At 37.0% G+C, this 21,218-nt stretch overlaps 1 protein-coding gene across 4 annotated transcripts in view; it reads left to right on the plus strand.

Annotated features, from left to right (window-relative positions):
• LOC126188971 (DNA-directed RNA polymerases I and III subunit RPAC1) overlaps positions 1 to 21,218 on the plus strand; it is a 231,847-nt gene that overhangs the window by 190,609 nt on the left and 20,020 nt on the right. The window contains exons 7-8 of one of the 4 annotated variants that reach the window (XM_049930741.1): positions 15,407 to 15,529; positions 17,839 to 17,955. The exons of 2 other annotated variants lie outside the window; for them this stretch is intronic. In XM_049930741.1, the coding sequence (XP_049786698.1) occupies positions 15,407 to 15,529; positions 17,839 to 17,955 (240 nt within the window). The remainder of the gene's footprint in view (positions 1 to 15,406; positions 15,530 to 17,838; positions 17,956 to 21,218) is intronic. One more of the 4 variants, XM_049930743.1, reaches the window with a different exon arrangement.

The raw sequence follows: 21,218 nt of genomic DNA on the forward strand, positions 1-21,218 counted from the left end.
GTTAGCGTCCCCCAGGAACAATTCCACTCCCAGAAAACTTTTTTAACTATCAAGATCTTCATCCATATGATATCACATATTGTTTACTACAGCAGGAGAATCTATTGGATTTTGGGCATTGGATCAGAAACTTCAGCATATAAATTGCAAGATGCAGGTGTGCCAGTACTTTAAAATGTAAAAAATTGTGAATATGTCAAAATGTTTTAATTTTAAAGTCTTTGAAGCTGCCTGATAAATCAAAAAGCAAGTTCCCTTCTTTACATCCCTAATTCTGCCCAGGACATATTTGACCTTTTGTGCTATGATGGCAGCATTTTTCACTTGGGCTCCCAACTTTTACTCTACCATAATTTTGACATTAGACCTCTACAGCTTGGCAATCGATGTCGATTTTTGTTGACTCAGGGGCAATGACTGAACTGGTATAAGTCTTTTTATTGTCTTCTGAACAGTGCTGCTTATATCGTGGCAACAGATAAAGCTTTCACAAAACAACAGCAAGTATTTGTATACCTTCTTACAAAATTTTAACTGATTCGCAGAAGTTTTAAACATAGAAGTTACGCACTTCAATAACCACCCAGAGAAATGTGTTTTTTGTATATAAAATCTGGTGCACATGAGAAACTCGCAAAAAAAAAAAAAAAAAAAAAAAAAAAAAAAAAAAAAAAAAAAAAAAAATTTGCACGTAGAATCTGAACAGAGCTTGATTTAAGTTTTCAATTTTATTGTTAGAATGCATTTCTTATTTTATTTATTTGATTCACTTTAAACCATTTTCACACATTCATTTCAAGTAAGAACAAATATGATGTGCTATATTTAGCTCAGCAGTGAACCATTGTGTCCCAACAACGGATAAAGTTTAATGGGCAAAAAAAATTGTTTTGACTTTATCCATTTATCTGCCTTCGAACAAAGTTTGAATTTTATTGTGAGAATGCATTTTTTATTTATTTGATTAACTGTAAACAGTTTTTGTACCTTCAGTTCATGTAAGAACATATTTTACATGCTGCATTTAGCTTGAATTTAAACCATCATATATCAACTATGCATAAAGGTTATGGATTAAAAAAAAAAAAAATGGCTTTGTCTTTATGTATATATCTACCTTCATGCTAAGTTCGAACCAGTTCAGTTTAAAGTATTGGAGTTGCTTGCTCTAAAAACCTGTTTTTGCATGTAACTTCTGAATGGTGCATGTACAAATAGTGGCATTAGCTGGGCATTAATTTCAGCCCTATTAAAATCCTTTGCAAAGGCAACCAATCAGTTCACACAATTTGCCTGGTCACCAGTACTCGTTCATCATTCAAACCTTGCTTAATATACTGTAACATAGCTAGATAGATGTTCGAATGGTTGTACAAACGACCACTGGTCCAGGCTAAACCAAAAACTTTTTACCCTATGTTCCTAACTCAAATAAGAACCGAGCACCAAGACAAAAAGTGCAATTCTATGAACAGCATTTTCAGACATATTTATTAAAGGTCTTCCATGCTGTAATGATAAAAGGGAGTGAAGAAAAGTAATAGTTACTGAAAAGAAGCGCTGAGACCACAGATATTGACATTAATTTAGGCCAGGTGAGTGGCGAGAACCAAGCACTTGTTGTAAAGCCAGTCCCACCTGCAGAGTTCAGAGAAACTGGTGTTAGGAGGGAGAACCCACACGGCACGTGTCGAAATAGGCCTCAAGTGTACAACTGTTATGTGGAGCATGCTGTGTAGCAGGATATTGTATGTTTCTAGTGACTGGATACCATAACATCTATTTATTGCAAAATTTGCCCCTTCGTCTCTCTCTCTCTCTCTCTCTCTCTCTCTCTCTCTCTCTCTCTCTCTCTCTCTCTCTCTTCCCCCCCTCCCTCCCTCCCCGCCCTCCCTCCCTCCCTCCCTCCCTCCCTCCCTCCCTCTACCCCTTCCCACTTCCCCTCCCCCTCTCCTTTTATGTATACATGCACAAATTTAAAAGTTTGTCATGCTTTATGAGTAAAAACAGAGCCTTAGTACATTGAAATTGACCATTAAAAGTAGTGTCGATCTTTTTTGACTTCAACAGTCCCCCCCCTCCCAGGTGGACTTTGTTTTCTAATTTTGGCTGTTTGAAGCTTTCAGGAAGAGGAGGAATTTCGGCACGTTCGAAATACATGACAGGTTTTGTTTTCCACTCGTTGTTGTGCACAGTGCAGACACTATATACTAGCAGACAGCTGCAAGTGTAAACAAACTATAATTTGGACCACTAGGGAGAGGAATGATGTGGGGAAACAAGCCACACCTCCATCTTGCAGGATAGTAACCCTATACATGTGTTTTGTTTTTCTGTGAACGCACAACTGACTCATGGCCACAGGGAACGCTGATTCCTCTTGTTGTTGTGAGGCTTGTTATTGAAAACTGGAATGGATGAGGATTAGTTGCTTCAATCATTTCAAAATAAGAAAAGAAAACAATGAGCAAGGCATTCAGGAACAGCTGATGTGCAATTGCTTGTTGAAGTTGGCAGAGTATCATTAATGAGGTAGTTCAGGCTGAGCTTTAGCAGTATTCAGCACTCTCACTGTTGAAAACATCCGCCCTCTAAAACTACCATGTTAAAAGTGTCCACATTATACCAGCTTTTGAACTTTAGCTACTAAACAAACACATGTGTTTCTTTTTTCTATGATGCTAGGTCCCACAGCTGATTACTATATTACATTATGCACTGTGTATCTTAAACAGATCACTCAAATGCCCACAACTGGCACAGCACCACAACATTGAGTGCACTGAAAAGTTGTTGTGTTTGTTCTCTGTTAATTTTGTGAACACATTCTTATGCACATTCCCTTCCCAAATTGGGCTTCAGCAGATGATATGCAACACCAGTAACTGCAAATTGGTTACATTTATTATATTTATATGCAGAACATAAAGCGATTTCAAACTATGATAAAATAGTTCATCTGGATGCAGTTCGCTATGAAATGCCATCCATCAGGTAATGTGTAAGGCTGAGCAGGATTCAGATCTATATTTGCATTAATCATAATATGCAAGTTTATCTGGTCCATGGTTGCCATTATACACCCTTTGTCTATTCCCACTCATAACTTGATGGTGGTCATACCAGTATAGAAGGCTGAACAGTGTTTACATAACAGCTGCTAAACAACCTGTCATTTCACACATGGCTCTTCCTTCGATAGTATATGTTTTGTCAGTTACAGGAATGGTGCAAGTGGTGGTAGGAGGCACATCAGGCAAATCGTACAGTGGAGACAGTCACAAGGGCAGGAGTCATAGGATGGTGAAATGAGTGCTGAAGAAGTATGGGGTCTGACCGGGATACTGTATTTGTTCAGACATATTCTCCGTACAGCAGTACCCTACCACTAACTGGCAAAACATATACTATCAAAGAGTAAGCCATCTGTGAAATGTCACATGTTGTGTACTAGCTGTTATGTAAGTACTGTTTGGCCTTCTGTATTGATATAACTGCCACCAAGTTACCAGTTTGGCTGAAAGGCATAGACAGGGGTATATACTGGCAACACACAAGCTCCACAATATGACAGTCATGACCTCGAAGCCTGTTTCATCACATGGTCCTTTTGGATCCCCTCTCCCGACACCAGCTTATCAGAACTCCACAGTTGGGAATTGGTGTTACATGTGCGTTTTTGTCACCACCTACGTGTCCTAAATTTACATTAATTTCTGTAGCTTCAGCATTTCTTTTCAGGAACTATTCCTTTTCTTCACTCCCTTTTTGTTTTTCTATATCTTTTATTTTCAGACCTTCCCCTATCTTGAAGGGCACACAAACACACTCCAACACAGCCATATAGTGGCTGAAGACTGTTTATAATATAGCATAGAGTTGTTTGAATGTTGTAATTCAGTATAGAGCTTTAAAAAGTATTGTAATTAATACATTATGCTGAGCAGTTAATGTGACTATTGCCTTGTGTAAATACTGACTGAGTAAATAAATAAATAATTTATCAAACATGACAGTGGTTCAAAAGGTACAGTTATTGATAATGCAAGTTGATGTTACCATGGTTTTAGCTCCAGAAACAAGATAAATAAGAGATTAACTAAATTTATGAAATTCAAGAAAGAGTTCCGCAAGGTGCAGTGCCCAGTCTTAACATTGAGGGGAGCTCCTTTGGGTGTTCTGACTAGTCTGACATTGAAGAGTGTTCTTCAAGGTGGTTTGATCAGTCCACCATTATTTAATACTTTCATCAATGACCTCTCCTCAGGAGAAGTAAAAACCACACTGTATGCAGATGATCTAGTTATTTGGATTTCATTTCCAAATAACAAAAGGAATTAATTACCAATAAAATGAACCAAGTAATAAAATGCATCGAAGAGTGGTTATATGAAAACCGTAACAAAGTAAACACTCAGAAAACCTACTACCCATATATTTTCTTTACATTGCTCTCATTCAACAGCAACTCTAAAAATTGTAGGAGAAGATATACAGCACTATGAACACTCCAAATATTTATTGGTATATATGGGTCACAAATTAAACTGGCAAATCTACACAAATAAAACTGCTGGGAAAGCGAAAAACAGAATTGGCAAATTTAGGAGATTAGCTGATGGGTATGTTCAAGGACGGTGATATCCATGAGAATTCTTTCTATCTAGGTTAGAAACAACTGAAATAAGTATTCAAAGGTTAGCACTGCTTTTGTATGAGAAACAGATTTATCTGCCCAATCATATTAAATGCCAAAATTATAAAGATTAATGTAACAGTAATAGTAACCACTGGAAAGACAAATTTGCTTCCTCAGTTTCAGTACCAGCTGGACATAATGCATAATTGTAAAAAAGTGGAAGAGATAAATTAATAATGAGGGCTACAGCATTAGAAACCATTAATGTGAGATACCCTGAAGAACAGTGACTCCATCTGCACAGATGTTTCATTTATGGAAAAAGAAAAAACATTGGCATTAGAATATGCAGCAGAATTTTCTCTTTCTATCAAACTTTAGAACTGCACCACACAGATTTTGAAGGCGAAGTGGAAGCCATCATAACTGTAACATGCCAGCTAATCAACTATGTACACACATTTGACAAAGCAGTTATATTTTGTAATTCCAGGGCAGCAGTATTAGCAGTTATCACACATGAACCAAAAGTCCTTCACCTTAAAGAAGTCCAAGAAGTAAATAAATGTCTACAATAGAAAGACAAGACAATTGCAGTTTAATGGGTATCATCTGGCTGTGGCTTAGGAAGTAATGAGGAAGGAGATTTTCTGGCCAAAAAAGGCACACAAATTTAAAAAAAGAAAAACTGGAAAAAACTAACATGCTATGTTTTGCACTGAAGCATATTATTAACAACACATTTCAAGAAACATGAAAATTATCTAATAAAATTTGAAGTGATAGAAAGATCTGGAAAAACCTTGTAAGTGCCTGATGTAGCAAGAAGCAAACAGGAGCCATATTCCGCTTGACTACTGGACGTGACTGTTGGGCTACCCGTCTGCATAAGATCTCCATCCTGCTATCTCCAGAATGTGTTCCATGTCACAAGATTAGTTTGATCATGAACAAAAGCATTTAAAAGAATGTACAAAATTAAGTGACTCTAATTCAGATTTAACTGCATTGATTTCGGAAGCAAGTAGGTGAATGACATTTAGTGGAATGCCTGAACATTACAACACTAATGTAGCCATTGTTGCCACTGAAACAGAAATGGCACTGATTTATTTTGTAGGTTATTTTGGATTTGGTGTTTTAGTAAGTTGTGCTACAGACTTTCCTTCATGTAGAAGAAAGTGCAGTACAGTTCAGCGATTTGGTTTTCGCCTTTGGATGATAAAATGTGTGACAAGATAGAGATGACAGTGCATGCTGTGTATGGTGACCCTTCACATCAGTGGCAACAGCTAGCTCTTCCATACACTTATCATGCATGCTGTTGCATTTTCAGTGGCATGTATTATGAAATATTAAAAAGTATGTAATATTTTGAAACTTTTAAAAGATTTTTTAGTAACTGGACATTTGATGGACTGAATCTTCCATAATATGTACCAGTGTCATACCCAGCTGCCAGTTTTGGCCCTAGAGTGCAACTGAGGTGCAGGTGTTTGTTTTCTGTTGTGTCCTATGCTTTTTATATTTGTATTTTTGCAATTAAAGATATTCAAGGTGTCTACGACCCGGGACAGCTGGGAGATCCAGGAAAAACCCGGGAATTTTTTCATCCTGGAGAAAACAGGGAATAACCTGTGAATTTTTTTGAATTCTGAGAATTTTTCATTGTTTTTGTTCTCAGTTAAATTTTTGTAATTTTGACTGGTAAGAACCAATGCTCTAACAAACGATGTTACTGTATCCTGTTACTGTAGAATAATACTGCAGCAATAAAACATGAATGAGAGAAAAAACTGAAATAAAACTTAAATTGCAAAGGAAATGCGCCATATACAGCAACGAAACACAGTGCTCTTACAAGCGTCTGCCAACAGCAAAATATGTCAAAGGCTTTAGGAAGACTATGCAATGCTTCGTAAGAACAAATTGCCTCCGATGAGCATGACGTCACAACTTTAACATTAGATTTGTTTTAGCAGTTACGAGTGGGATCATGTGCATGCGCAGTTGAGCAGTATCTTCTTCCGCTTCTGGCTACAGAAACGTGGCTGTTGGCTGTGTAGGCAGTCGCAGCAAAAAAAAAAAAAAGGCAGCTAGGTGCTACCGGGAAAAATTTTACTGGCACACCCAAGCTGCCAGATTGCGCAGCAGCCCCTGGATCCAGGAGAGGAAGGGGGGGGGGGGGGGGCAAATTGATATTCTTGAGGAAAAAAACATTGTTTCAGAAAGCGCCTAGCATCCAGCGCACGTTTGGTCTATCGATTATTCGTATGACTTTGAAACCTGTCCCTGTCGGTTTTTGAACATTGTTGAACACATTCTAAGTTGATTTCTGAATGAATCGTAAGTTGATTTGTGAATGCGTGTGTAGTGTACGTGATGTGTCTGTGAGTGGAATCCTCATCACATCTAGAAATAAACTTCCCTGCAGACAAAAGTGGCTATACAAGCTGAGCAGAGTATAGCCGAACGAAAGAAAGCCAACCACTGTCTGATTATGTGGTTGATTGGGGTTGCGAGTGATGAGCGTTGTTATGATTACCAGTGAAATTCATAGATTCAGACAACCAGAGTGTGAATAAACGACCAACAGGAATAACAGGTAAGAAAGATTATGTATTATCTTCTCGGTGTATCCATGAAAATGAGATTTTGACAGAAAATTTTTGGCCGATCGCTATACTAGCAAGGGCCAGTTGTTACAGTTCTCCGGCTAGCAGCCGCTTTACGGTCTATTCTGGAAGTAGCGCGGAAAACGCATTGTACAGACACGTAACAATGCCTAACCAGAGAATAATCGTGGGATAACTAAATTGGTGATTTTGGCAGACTTAGTGAAATTAATCGGTGAATAAGCTTTGACATTGGCAGGAATAGATACAGAATTAGTCATGACAACATTGTTTGTTAGAACGAGGAAGGAGAAGAAACGGTGACATCGCTTAAATTATGGAAGAATATGACGATTCCAAATTTATATAAAAATTTTGCACTACTACTTTTTGATCTCATGGAGCGTATGAATTAAGTGTAAAACTATTTCCTAACCTAAAGCTTTTTGCTTGTAGTAGACCTAATAGGCATTTGAATATTGGTACTTTGTGAATTATATTCTGCCGCGTTATAAAAATGATCATTTCTGCAAAACAGTCTCGTTTATTTGGCGTGTGTTAACAATTTCTGCAGTATTATGTGGCCTATTTTGTTTTATCTCACAGACAGTGACAAAATACAGGTAATCAGGTCAAGAAACCACACCAGTCTTAGGTCTATTTGTAATTACAGCTTTTACAGTATTAGACAACGACATTTCGATTTTTCATGTAGCAAAAAGTTTGACAAACTTTGATGAGGTGACAGATCCTTTCACAGAAAGGAAAGTATGCCATGTAAAGCTGTAGCAAGATTATAGAGAAAAAAATTCTAGGAGCTAAGGATTGAAGAAACGTGCACTGTCGTGCTTGTCTCTTCTCTTTACTGGTTTTATGTATCCTATACTTAATTTTATGTGACACAAAGCAGCAAGTTGTTAGCTAATAGGGAATAAAGAGCGCAAATTTTCTGAAGGGGGGGCAGGATGTCAAACTGGCCAACTGGAAGCAGGAGAGGCACCATAGGACATTTTAATTTCCACTGTCCTGAATATAGTTTGATGGCATCTAGTACAAAATATACACGTTTCGATTCCACAGACCGAAATACAGTGATGTCCGATAGAAGAATGCTGTGTGAAGAGGTGTGGCACTGCGCTTTGGCACACTTAAGATCAAATAACACGTCTTACAATTCCTCGGACACGTATGTTTTATGTATCAGACTCTTCAGAAAGATGTGCGCTACAAAATGAACATATTTTTGAAAATTCGATATATTTTTTTTTAAATTTTTGATGTCCTATCTCAAACGCTCGAGGGACGCCACTATCTACTATTGCCCCTGTTCGGAAATATCGTAGATATGGGTCTGATGTGCAGATCAGTCTGATTTATAATAGGGAAACAAGTAGTCTCCATGTGACCCGTGTTTACATTTAGTGATTTTGCTGATTTCTCTTTGTCTACTGCACTCACGTCAAATGAAAACAAAATTGATTTCTTTGGCCGGGAACAATCATGTGAATACATCAATACATTCACATAATTACGGAAGACTAAAATACGTTATTAGTTTCACATTTTATTTTATTTCCACCTTTCTTGACTAAGCATTAATTGCCATGCAGAACAATGAAGTTATTTTTATCGGTTTTCTGAAGAAATTTTCTTTTATTAATCTTTTCCGCTGAGGCAGTCAATATATTTGAAACAAAGGGTTTAGTTCCATAACTATTGGCTAGTTTTAATTGTTCGGTGCATTTCAAGTGTACGTTTTCATCTTCTAAGCACATATGGCATTATTCCATAACAAAGAACCAGACATGAGATAACGAAGTACTGGTACCCAAGGAAATTTACATCCCGAAACCAAATTGAAAAAGCTTAATATCAGATCAATGCCTTATTCACTGGGAATCTGAGACTCATTTAAAAATCAGCTGTTTGATGACGAGCCATTTAGAAGAATTTATAGCCCAGAAGATCACAATTTTATGTTGTTATTAAAAAATTTACTGACACTTTTGTGTAATTCATCTTAAAATGTAATACGTAAATAAAAGATCAACATTATATGTGAAAGCTTTGTTTTTCTTGTAGCAACATCATATTTATTAATTTAAACCATTAACTTTTCCTGTTCGTGTGTTTGCGCTACTTAACAGTAATGTTGCTATTGGCTGACTACACCCACGTGTCCGAAGCTCTGAATATCCGCTGTCATTGGCTGGAGAGATCACATGACATGAACTATGACTGGCTTACAAATAAGTATTGCAATCTCGATTTCAATGCTTCAGAAAGTAACGTTGTGGTGTTTGGTGGAATTCGAATTTATACTTTCGTAATACAAAAATATGCAGCGTACATGTTACTGCACATCAAACATCTTTCCAAAATGTGTTTTTTCCCCGGAGTTTCTTTTTCTAAACCACCGGGAAATTCTACGCCCATGTATAAAACTATAACCATTCAAAGGATTGATAGTTATACAGTTCCAATGAGAAAATATACTGTCAATTAACAGGGAAAAAACTATGTCTCCACCTGGGAGAAAGTGTATTTTTAACCGGGAAATCCAAGAGAAATCCGGGAATTTTTTTTCCTTGTCCGCGTATACACCCTGATATTGTTCTCGTATTCTGTAATATTTCTTACACTTTAAAGTTACTGGCATATTAAAACTGTGTGTCAGACCAAGACTGGAACTCGGGACCTATTGCATTTCGCGGGCAAGTGCTCTACCATCCGAGCTACCCCAAGCACGACTCATGCCCCGTCCGCACCGCTTTACTTCTGCCATTACCTCATCTCCTACCTTTTCAAACTTTACAGAAGCTCTCGTGCGAACCTTGCAGACTTAGCACTTCTGAAAGAAAGGATATTGCAGAGACATAGCTTAGCCACAGCCAGGGGGATGTTTCCAGAATGAGATTTTCACTCTGCAGTGGGAAAATCTCATTGTTTCTACACTTCTTCAGAAAGTGATCTATGATATGTAATTACAAATGTATAGTGTTTTCATAATTTTTCAGCTCTGGATGTAAAACTATTATGCTTCCCTTGTTCGTCATAAATCATAGGCATATTTGTGATTGTGTTTATCATGAGAATTTTGCCTATCTCAAAAATTTTGACGTATTGAGAATTGTGAGGGGACTTTCAATAAGTAACGAAATTCTTTTTTCCTCAGCTAGTTTCGCGTGGAAAATTTCAGAATTTATTGTGGGACATCATGGAATATTCCTGCATCAGCTCCTACATAGTTTCATGAAGTACTAATAGGTGGCGGCTTTATACGTAGCCTTCAAAATGGTGTCTGAAACAGAGATGGATTCCAAGCTCAGAGCTATCATTGAGTTTCTTTCAGCGGAAAACCAGAGCTTCACAGATATCCATAGGCTGTTGCAGAATGTCTGTGGAGACCTAGCAGTGAACAAAAGCACAGTGAGTTGTTGGGGGAGTCGTCTGTCATTGTCACAAGGTCATGCAAACCTTTTTGATCCTCCTGGATGCCAGACAACCACAGAGAGCTGCGACTCCTGTAATGTTGGAATGTGCAGATACTCTCATTCGAGAAGATTGACAGATTATAATCAAACACCAACAACTGAATGTCTCTGGTGGTAGTGCTGGCGTGCTTGTCCACCAGTTGGTGTGCTCAAATGTATGCACCTGCAGGGTTCTTCGTTGCCTATCAGAAGACCATAAAGAGCAACAAAGGACCATCTATGTAGAATTACTTACACAGTACAAGGCTGATTGTCACAATTTTTGTTGAACATCATCACAGGCGATGAAACATGGACTCATCACTTCCAATTGGAACCAAAAGGGCAATCCGTGGAGTGGCATTGCACCACATCTCCTCCAAAGAAAAAAGTTAAAAGCTGCATCCTCAGCCGATAAAGTCAAGGTGACAGTCATCTGGGACACTGAAGGGGTTATTCTATTTAATGTCCTCTGTCATGGTGAAGCAGTCAGCCCTGAAGTGAATTGTGCTAACCTCAGGAAAATGAAGAAATGACTTAGCGTTTTCGTCGCCACAAAAATGCAAATGAATTTTTCCTTTTCCATGACAACGTAAGGCCTCACACAAGTCTGCACACCTGAGAAGAGCTCACAAACCTTTATTGGGACTATTCTTCCTCATTCACCCAAAAGCCTTTATCTCACGTCTACTGATTCCATCTGTTTGCCCCAGTGAAGGATGCACTCTGTGGGAAGCAGTACATGGGTGATTGGGAGGGTATCGATGCAGCAAGATGTCGGTTCTGACGTTGACCAGTACAGTGGTACCATGTGGGCATGCCAATCCTCGCAGTCAGGTGGTGTAAGGCCATTACATTGAATGGAGATTATGTTGCATAGTAGGGTTTTGTAGCCAGAAGAGTGGGGAATAATATTGTGTATTGATGTTCTGAATATTCAGAAAAAAGTGTTGCACTACTTATTGAAGGCCATCACATTGAATGGAGATTATGTTGCATAGTAGGGTTTTGTAGCCAGAAGAGTGTGGAATAATATTGTGTATTGATGTTCTGAATAAAACCAGTCTGCATTCAGAAAAAAGTGTTGCGGTACTTATTGAATGCCCTCCTTACATGACCTGTTTAGATATCTTTGGCATATTTTGGGTACATAGTTAGTCTCTTACCACTCAGTTTACTATGGCATAGTCTTCTGAGGCCATGCAGGACAAGTAAAAAAATATTTATTATGTAGTATAAATATCGTGCAGTGTTGATAACCAAACATCTTGCAGAAATGTTTTCAGAGAACTTGGTGTTATTACACTCATGTGCCAACAATTTTTATGACCTATGATATTTATGACTACTAATACCAATACCTTTGGGACAAACTGTAAAATTCTCATCTACAATATTAGAAGTAAAAATAAAATTCATTGAATACTGTGTGTACCTGTCTAAGGTTGGGAATTTAATTTTACTGTCCAGTGCAGAAAGTCTTTAGTAGATTTCTGGTAGTCATAATACACAAAATCAGAAATCCCTAGATATTAAAAAAACAAGATACCTTATCAATATGATATGGAAAGTCCTGGTGGAATGTATTTTAAGGAATAAAGATAACAACTCACTGAATAGCAGAGCACTGAGTCATCAAAAGGCACATAAAATGAGAGAGAACTGTGCTAGTTTTCAAATGAAACCCTTCATAGAACTATAATTATAGAATACACAGAGAGAAACACATTCTCTCTCCCCCCCCCCTCTCCCCCACCCCTCTCTCTCTCTCTCTCTCTCTCTCTCTCTCTCTCTCTCTCTCTCTCTCTCTCTCTCTCCCCCCCCCTCCCCCCCTCCCCTCCCCTCCCCTCCCCCTCCCCCTCCTCCCTATTCCTATCCCCCCCCCCTGCCCTCACTCCCGTATGGGATAGGGATGTGGCTCTGGTAGCTTGTTCTGATGATACTCTTCCCAAAATGGTTGTTGGCTGCTTACACAATCTACACAGTATTCTAATCCATCTGTATGCAACAGCTATATGCAAAAGCTATTCTTCAACTTTACTACATGAGGTGCAAGTCCTGCCCAATACACATACCCAGATCTTCCTCCCCAAGTCCCAGCTCAAGGATTATCCTATCCTATCAGACACTGGGCCACTTCTCGAAATAGTGATGCCATACACCTGCTCAGCTGTAATTTCTACACAGCATTTGATTTGGTTATGACTGCCGACTAGCTGTCCACTCTAACAAATGATTACCACCAAACTGTGAAGAAGACCAGAATTGACCACCCAGTAGCAGAACATGCTGCAGAACATGACATGCATGATTTCAGAGGCTGTTTCACAACCTGTGCCATTTGGAGCCTTCCCCGAAACACCAACTTCCGTGAATTTCATAAATAGAAGTTGTCCTTTCAACACATCCTTCACTCTTGTAATTGACCTGACCTCAATCTTCACTAGCCCCTGCCTCTCACCCATGTCCACCTCTGCCCTGAAATCGTAACTGCACTTATCCTGCACTGTCACCCTCGTCCCCTGTTCTATCTCCCCCTCCTAAACCACTCCTCCACATTACTGTGTACTCTGCATAATTCACAGTACTTGTGACCAGAAGAAGCCACTAGAACCACATTCCTATTCTAAGCACCTGCTGCCTCTCACTCCCAGCTGTCTACCACTCTTCCCCAACCAGCCTCTCATTTTCCATCTCCTTTACTGAGCGAGATGGCGCAGTGGTTAGACACTGGACTCGCATTCGGAAGGTCGACATTTCAATCCCGCATGCGGCCATCCTGATTTAGGTTTCCCGTAATTTCCCTGAATTCCTCCAGGCAAATGCCAGGATGGTTCCTTTGCAAGGGCACGGCCTACATCTATCCCTAATCTGATGAGAACGATGACCTCACAGTTTGGTCTCTTCCCCCGAAAGAAAAATATAGACAAAGACTAACAAAAATACTGAAAACAGAATTAACAGCAAGAAACAAGACAAAAGCTATAAATACCTATGCTATACCAATATTGACCTACTCATTTGGAGTAGTGAAATGGAGTAACACAGACCCAGAAGCACTCAATACACTTACACGATCACAATGCCACAAATATAGAATACATCACATACATTCAGCAACAGAAAGATTCACATCAAGCAGAAATGAAGGAGGAAGGGGATGTATCGACATAAAAAACGTACATTATGGACAGGTAGACAATTTAAGAAAATTCTTTCTAGAACGAACAGAAACTAGCAAAATACACAAAGCAATCACTCATATAAATACATCGGCTAAACCACTACAATTTCATAACCACCTCTACAACCCTTTAGATCACATAACATCAACAGATATGAAGAAAGTAAATTGGAAAAAGAAAACAGTACGTGGCAAGCCCCTGTATCATCTAACACAGCCACACATCGATCAAGACGCATCCAACACATGGCTAAGAAAAGGCAATATATACATTGAGACGAAAGGATTCATGATTGCAATACAGGATCAAACAATAAACACCAGATATTACAGCAAGCATATTATTAAAGATTCTAATACCACAACAGATAAATGCAGACTTTGCAAAGAACAAATAGAAACAGTAGATCACATCACAAGCTGATGTACAATACTAGCAAATACAGAATACCCCAGAAGACATGACAACGTAGCAGAAATAATATATCAACAACTTGCCATACAACATAAACTAATAAAACAACACATTCCCACATACAAGTATGCACCACAAAATGTACTGGAGAATGATGAATACAAATTATACTGGAACAGAACCATTATAACGGATAAAACAACACCACATAACAAACCTGACATCATACTCACCAATAAAAAGAAGAAATTAACACAACTAATCGAAATATCCATACCCAATACAACAAGTATACAGAAGAAAACAGGAGAAAAAATTGAAAAATACATCCAACTGGCTGAGGAAATCAAGGACATGTGGCATCAGGATAAAGTTGACATTATACTGATTATACTATCAACTACAGGAGTCATACCACACAATATCCACCAGTACATCAACGCAATACAGCTACATCCAAACTTATATATACAACTACAGAAATCTGTAATTCTTGATACTTGTTCAATTACCCGAAAGTTCCTAAATGCAATGTAACATATACCGTACAGTTAAAAAGAAGTCACGCTTGATCAAGTTCCACGTCACTTTCAATTTTTAACCAGACATAACGTCTGAGAAAAGGATAGTAATAATAATAATAATAATAATAATAGTAATATTATTATGATGATGATGATGATTAAGCTGATTATGATGACAGAGGACGTCTCTCCACTGCAACGTTGATTCAAAACCCAGACTTTCATAATTTTACATGGTCTTCATATCAGTTTACCTACCTTTCAGTGTGTACCATAGAAAAACAAAAACCAAACTGTAACTGATTTACTACAAGAAATTTTGTGATGGAAGTCATATGGTATATGATCATAATATGTTTTTGAGTAACAATGAAAAATTTGAAAAACATGATGATTTTCTATTGAAGTGTGTTTACAATAAAAAGAAAAAAATCCTTTTCTGTGGTTTAGTTGCATGCCTAAGTGATTGTTCTTGTTAAATCCAAATATATAAATTAAAATTTTGTTTAGATTAGTGGTGTTTGTATTATCCATGTTTACTCTGAAACTTTTGTAGCTACAGCCTTCTACCGGTTGCATCCAGAAGTCACTCTTCTGAAAGATATTGAAGGAGAAGCAGCCGAGCGATTACAAAAGTGCTTTTCTCCGGGTGTCATTGGTCTAGAAGATGGAAAAAATGGTAAGCAAATAAGTTTTTTTTTAAATTTTGATAGATATGTTTTGTTTTGTATAAAAGCTATGGCACCATGTCACTGTGAAAGAAATTTGGAGTCCACGAACTCGAAAGGTTGATATTAGTGTTGGAAACACCCTTTATTGGATATGGAGGTGTCACAGAATGACATACAGAGATGTCTGGACATGAGTTTGAGTAAAACATTTGTTGCTCAATGGGAAGTATCATGAAAATAGTGTGCTGCCACTCAGCACTTGAAGAAGTTTGGGTGGATCTTCTCTTGCCCTCCAAAATGTTGCTAGATGAACACTAACATTGCCCCCTGGGAGAAACTGGACAGATTGTTATTTAAGGTGCACCTTTCAGACTTGGCTAGCATTACTCAGGTTTTGGCTGTTGCAAGCTTACATGATGCCAGGTGTCATCACTTTCGATATTTTATAGATATGCAATTAACAATATAAGTACTATGTACAGATTTTGGGAAAGTGTTAAGAATGGGTGAGCTCACTTCAATGTGAATGCCAAATGATTGCATTTTAGGTATACCATAAAGCATAAATTGCATTGTGTCAGTGTGGAACTGTTTGGGCATAAAAAATTAGTAGTTTTTGAACATTATTATTTCTGGAATATTAACTCCTTTTGATGGTTTTGATGTACCACAGGACAGGAATCCTGCCCAATAGTGCAGAAATCTGTAAGGTGTATGTCTCACTCACCACATTCATTTTTTGTAGATCAAAAGTTCAAGCATTAACACAACTCATCTCATACAGCCTCATACTATTCCAGTTTAGTATCAAAACTGAAAAACTGCTGTACTATAAATATTTCTGTGTATGAGCAGACACCTACAAAAGCAAAACTGAATAGACTATTAGTAATAAGCAGTTGGCAATCCAAATGGTTGCCTTGAGAAGTGTTAATGCAGACACTGTTAGTGAATAATTCAGCATTAAAGTGTATCATTTTACAGTTGACAGCTTGGTTGTTGCAAGAGGAAACAAAGATTTCTCGTACCATTCGCCGGCATTCGCCTGTTGCCACAAGTAAATTTTGAACTCCTTGTTGAGCAACATTTTTGGTTGCCATGACTATGTGAAATGGCACATTTTTTAAGTGTTTACAAAAATAATGAAATAAAAATTCTTTTGGACCAATCATATTATTGTCTCTCAAAATATTAACCTTTAAAACTCATACACTTTTCCATGCATTCAAACCAATTCTGGTAACCTTTTTTTCCACACTGATGTTGGTGTTGCAAAAATGGGGTATTGGTATGATGCAACATCTTTTTGATGTGAAGAAAATCACTGTCCACACATCTTTTGTTTCACATAAGAAAGTCCTTTCTTGAAAAATCAAGTGAATACATGCAGAATACTGAAAAGTTAGGCATGGTATTTGAAAAATCGCATAATTTTGTTGGAAGTTCTTTGTGAACAATCCATCTTTCTTAGCTCTGGTTCATCTTGGAACACTCAAGCTATTGATTTCCACCTTGTTTTTATGAATACATCAAAGTTATGCTACTGTACACAGATTTTGTGTTTCTTCAATAAAGTTTTCGAGCAGTTTGTTTCACCAATTGACATGAACCTGCTTTTAATATTCAGTTAAACTGTGCAAAATTGGTTGGGAACAGATCTTTTTCAGTTGAATTTTCATCTAAAATTTGAAGTACTAGATTCTTTGATGAGTGTAAGTATGCCTCTATCTTACAGGAAGTCACATGTCAAATTCTTCAGTCATGTTGTGCACACCTTTGATATTTGTCAACCTTCATGAAATTCATTGTTGACTACAGTATTTCCATGATCTTCTGTAAACCATGCAAAAAACTTTTCTGGAGGTGATTGGTTACCAAAAGTTGAACAAAGTCATTCAAGGAATTGTTGTTGAGGTGGGGCCTTTATGGAAATCGTAATAAAACTGCTCAGCACAATTCTTCATGTGATATTGTCATTCTTTTGACCAAACTGTTTGTTTAAAACACTCACTGTAAATAAACAACTCAGCCAATTTATGATCAGTCATTGCTTTAACAGTAACAAATGACAAATTTTAAAACAGTATAAATGGCCTATTCTCATTGGAAATCATCATGTAATGATGTATTTGCTGCATTTATACGTTTAAATGAGATGTCTCTTGCTTAAATTGTTCACAGACTTGTTTTCCTGAACCATACTTACAAAGTAGTAGTTGTTCATATATTACAAAATTGATAAAATCAATTCTATTTATATAGTTTGATGATATTTTGTAGTAAGTATTGTTGCTTATTCTGTATCTTTATTTATCAGGTAAAAAGAAAGCCAAAGTTTTAAGTGCAAGGTATGACACATGCAGTAGAAATGTCTTCAGATATGATGACTTAAAAAATGCAGTTAAAATGGAGAGGATAAGGGATCATTATATTTGTAAGTACACAGTATTGTGAATTTTTAGTTTACCACCTTTTATATGGTTGATATATCTATTGCTATAATTCTTTTAGTATCAATTTTAATTATCAAATAGTGAGAAGCCATGTTACTACTTAATTCAGCTGTTTGTGATAAATGTAGATGCATTATTGAACTACCTGTCAAGCAAGAAGAAAGTTAATAGTTTGTACTGATTTCAGTGTAGATTTCTTTAAAGATAAATACAGGCAGGAAAGATGAACTGTAATCATTATTTAGATATTTCAGTCTAATTTCAGTAGTTATTTTCCAACTCGTGTACTACAGGATAACAGGAAGAAATGCTAATGTCAAATTAAATTTATTTAATATTGGATTTGTATCAGTATTTGAAAGTAGCTTTCCTAAAAAGTTATCAAGAAAACCTATTTAAAACAAGTAACTGTGGATAACTAAGGAAATTAAAACCTCATGTAAGATGTAGAGAGAAATTTGAGTAAAGGCCTGAGTAAGTCATGACCTGACAGCACTTTTATACAGTGAAAGCATTGTTGTATTTTAAGGAAAGTCATTAAAATGTCCATAAGTCTGCACATTCTGACTGAAATAAATAATGGAGGTAATAAAATTGAAACTATATGGATTGTTGTCAAATGAGAAAGAGGACAACTATTAACAATTAAACTGAATTACAATGTTGAGACAGATATTTCACAAGTTACAAATACATTTAGCAAACACTTTCTAAATATAGCAGGAAAAATAGGATTAAATGGTTCAGTTGAAGAAGCAAGAGAATGTATTATAAGTGTCATTCCAAAAAACTTTAAGCAACTAGAAGTAGTGCCCAACAAACACCCTACACCAAAATTAATAGTATCATAAAAACTCTAAAACAGAAAAGCTTATATGGCGTTGATAGAATTTCAAACAGAATTCTGAAAAGTGCTGTAGGTAATGTCCTCAGTGATAACATATGTAATGCATCACAAACACATGGAATTTTCCCAGATAGATTAAAATATGCAGTTGTTAACTGCTTTACAAGAGGTGTGGCAAGAAAAAAATAATTATCATCAGATTTTCTTACTGACTTCTTTTTACATAGTATTTGAAAAAAGTAATGTACTCAAGAATAGTGTCACATTTAAGTAGAAACAATTACGTAACATATCACAGTTTGGATTTCAGAAGGATTGCTTGAGTGAGAATGCTATTTATACATTCAGCCACCAAGTATTACAAGTCTTACATAATAAAGATCGCCAGTTGCTGTTTTTTGTGATCTTTGTAAGGTATTTGGTTGTGTAGAAAACTTTACACTCTTGAAAAGACTCAAGTTTTATGAACTTAATAGATTTACACACAAATGGTTTGAATCATACTTAACAAACGGAATGCAAAAAGTTGTGCTGAATAATTCAAACAATGTTGGAAAGATAGAAAGTTTTAGTGTTGGGAAGAGTCCAAATGGGAGTCCCACAAGGCTCAATTTGTGGTCCTTTGCTATCCCTTATATACATGAATGAATGACCTTCCACTTAACATTCAACATGCAGAATTGGTACTTTTTGGAGACGATACTAGTGTTACAGTAAATCCCATTAGGGAGAAAGCAACACCTGAGATTGTTAATATTTTTTTTCAGAGAATTATTAAGTGGTTCTCTGAAAATGGACTCGTCCTTAAATTTAAGAAAACACATTGTATTCAGTTCTGTACAACAAGTAAGAGTCATAGCAACAAATGATGTAGCACATGAACAGGAGTCAGTAAACACAGTAGACTGCTTCAAATTTTTGGCTGTAAATATTGACAAAGAAATAAAAAAATAAAAAAAAAAAAAGAATTGGAAGTAGTCTGGCTAGTACTGGAAACAAATGAATCAACCTCCTGACATATTTTGTGTATTCCCATTTAATAATATCTTATGGAATAATTTTCTGGGGTAACTCATCACTTAGAAAGACAGCACTGATTCTCCAAAAAGGAATAGTGAAAATAATATTGTGGTGTTAACCTATCTATGGGACATGTGACAACTAACACCTATGAACATGTTATTCGGCACAGATGAGTAAATTGTTCCCTTGGAATGCTGAGTGTTGATAAGGGGACTGTTTCTAAGTGCAGGTTTGCCATGTAAAGAATTGCTCAAGTTTTCCTCCACAGTAGGAATTTCATCTCGGTTGGTATATCAATATCTAAGACCAAGTGTAAGTCTTACACACCACAATGATTTTGACATGGAAATATGACATGATGCCAGAATTTATATAGTTGTTGTGTCTTCTTGTTGGTGTTTCTTTTCCTCCCAGTGGATTCAAATGTCAGCCATTACAGTCTTGGTCTAGCCACTGTATCCACTGGAATAGGGAGGAACAGGCTTTTGCAGTACAATAAGCGAGTGAAATGTAGCACATACTCGATCTCACAGAACTGCACATCTTCTCTGCTATATGGCTGTTGATGTATAATTTTTTGTCCCTCTTTACCAACTTCGTAATTGACGGGAGAGAAAAAAACTACGGAATATATCTTTCTTTAATAACAGTATTTGTCATGTTCAGCTTGGTTGGGATTGTATTGTTTGCAAGATGACAAAAATTCATACCGTTTTTACTCGAATCTAAGCCGCACTTTTTTTCCGGTTTTTTGTAATCGAAAAACCGCCTGCGGCTTAGAATCGAGTGCAATGCAAGCGGAAGTTTCCGAAAAATGTTGGGTAGGTGCCGGCCACAACTAACTTTTGCCGACGAATGTATGTAGCGCTACATAGGCATGCTTTGCAGGCACAAAGATAGAATACTGCGCCAAAACCTCTGCGTCAGTAAATAAATTTAAAAAAAGGTGGAGGATGAGCTTTTTTTCTCCGCCCCGAGTTTCGACAACTGCATTTTCATGACATTATCCAGACGAAGTAAATATAAATTCCGTATTGTTCATGTTCGAATGTAGCAACATTTCAATATACTACAAGAAATCCGACTGACAAGACGTGTTTGTGGATATTTGACAATATTGCCAACTCTACATTCTGGAATTTTTTTCCTACCTCTGAGAAGAGATGTGTTGCTAATAGGGAGACTTTTATGAAATGTGAATCACATGCAGTATCTCTTCACCATAAGAATAATACGGATATAAACATTTTGCCATGTATTGTTTCGGTGTTTGCTGCTGTCTCATTTAAATCGTGTCTGCCTAATAAACTACGAAACTAGAGTGAGACAACAGCAAACGCGAAGAATATACATATCATGTCATGTTTATCATCG

This window comes from Schistocerca cancellata, chromosome 5 (assembly GCF_023864275.1).
Source record: "Schistocerca cancellata isolate TAMUIC-IGC-003103 chromosome 5, iqSchCanc2.1, whole genome shotgun sequence".
In the NCBI taxonomy this organism is placed as follows: domain Eukaryota; kingdom Metazoa; phylum Arthropoda; class Insecta; order Orthoptera; family Acrididae; genus Schistocerca; species Schistocerca cancellata.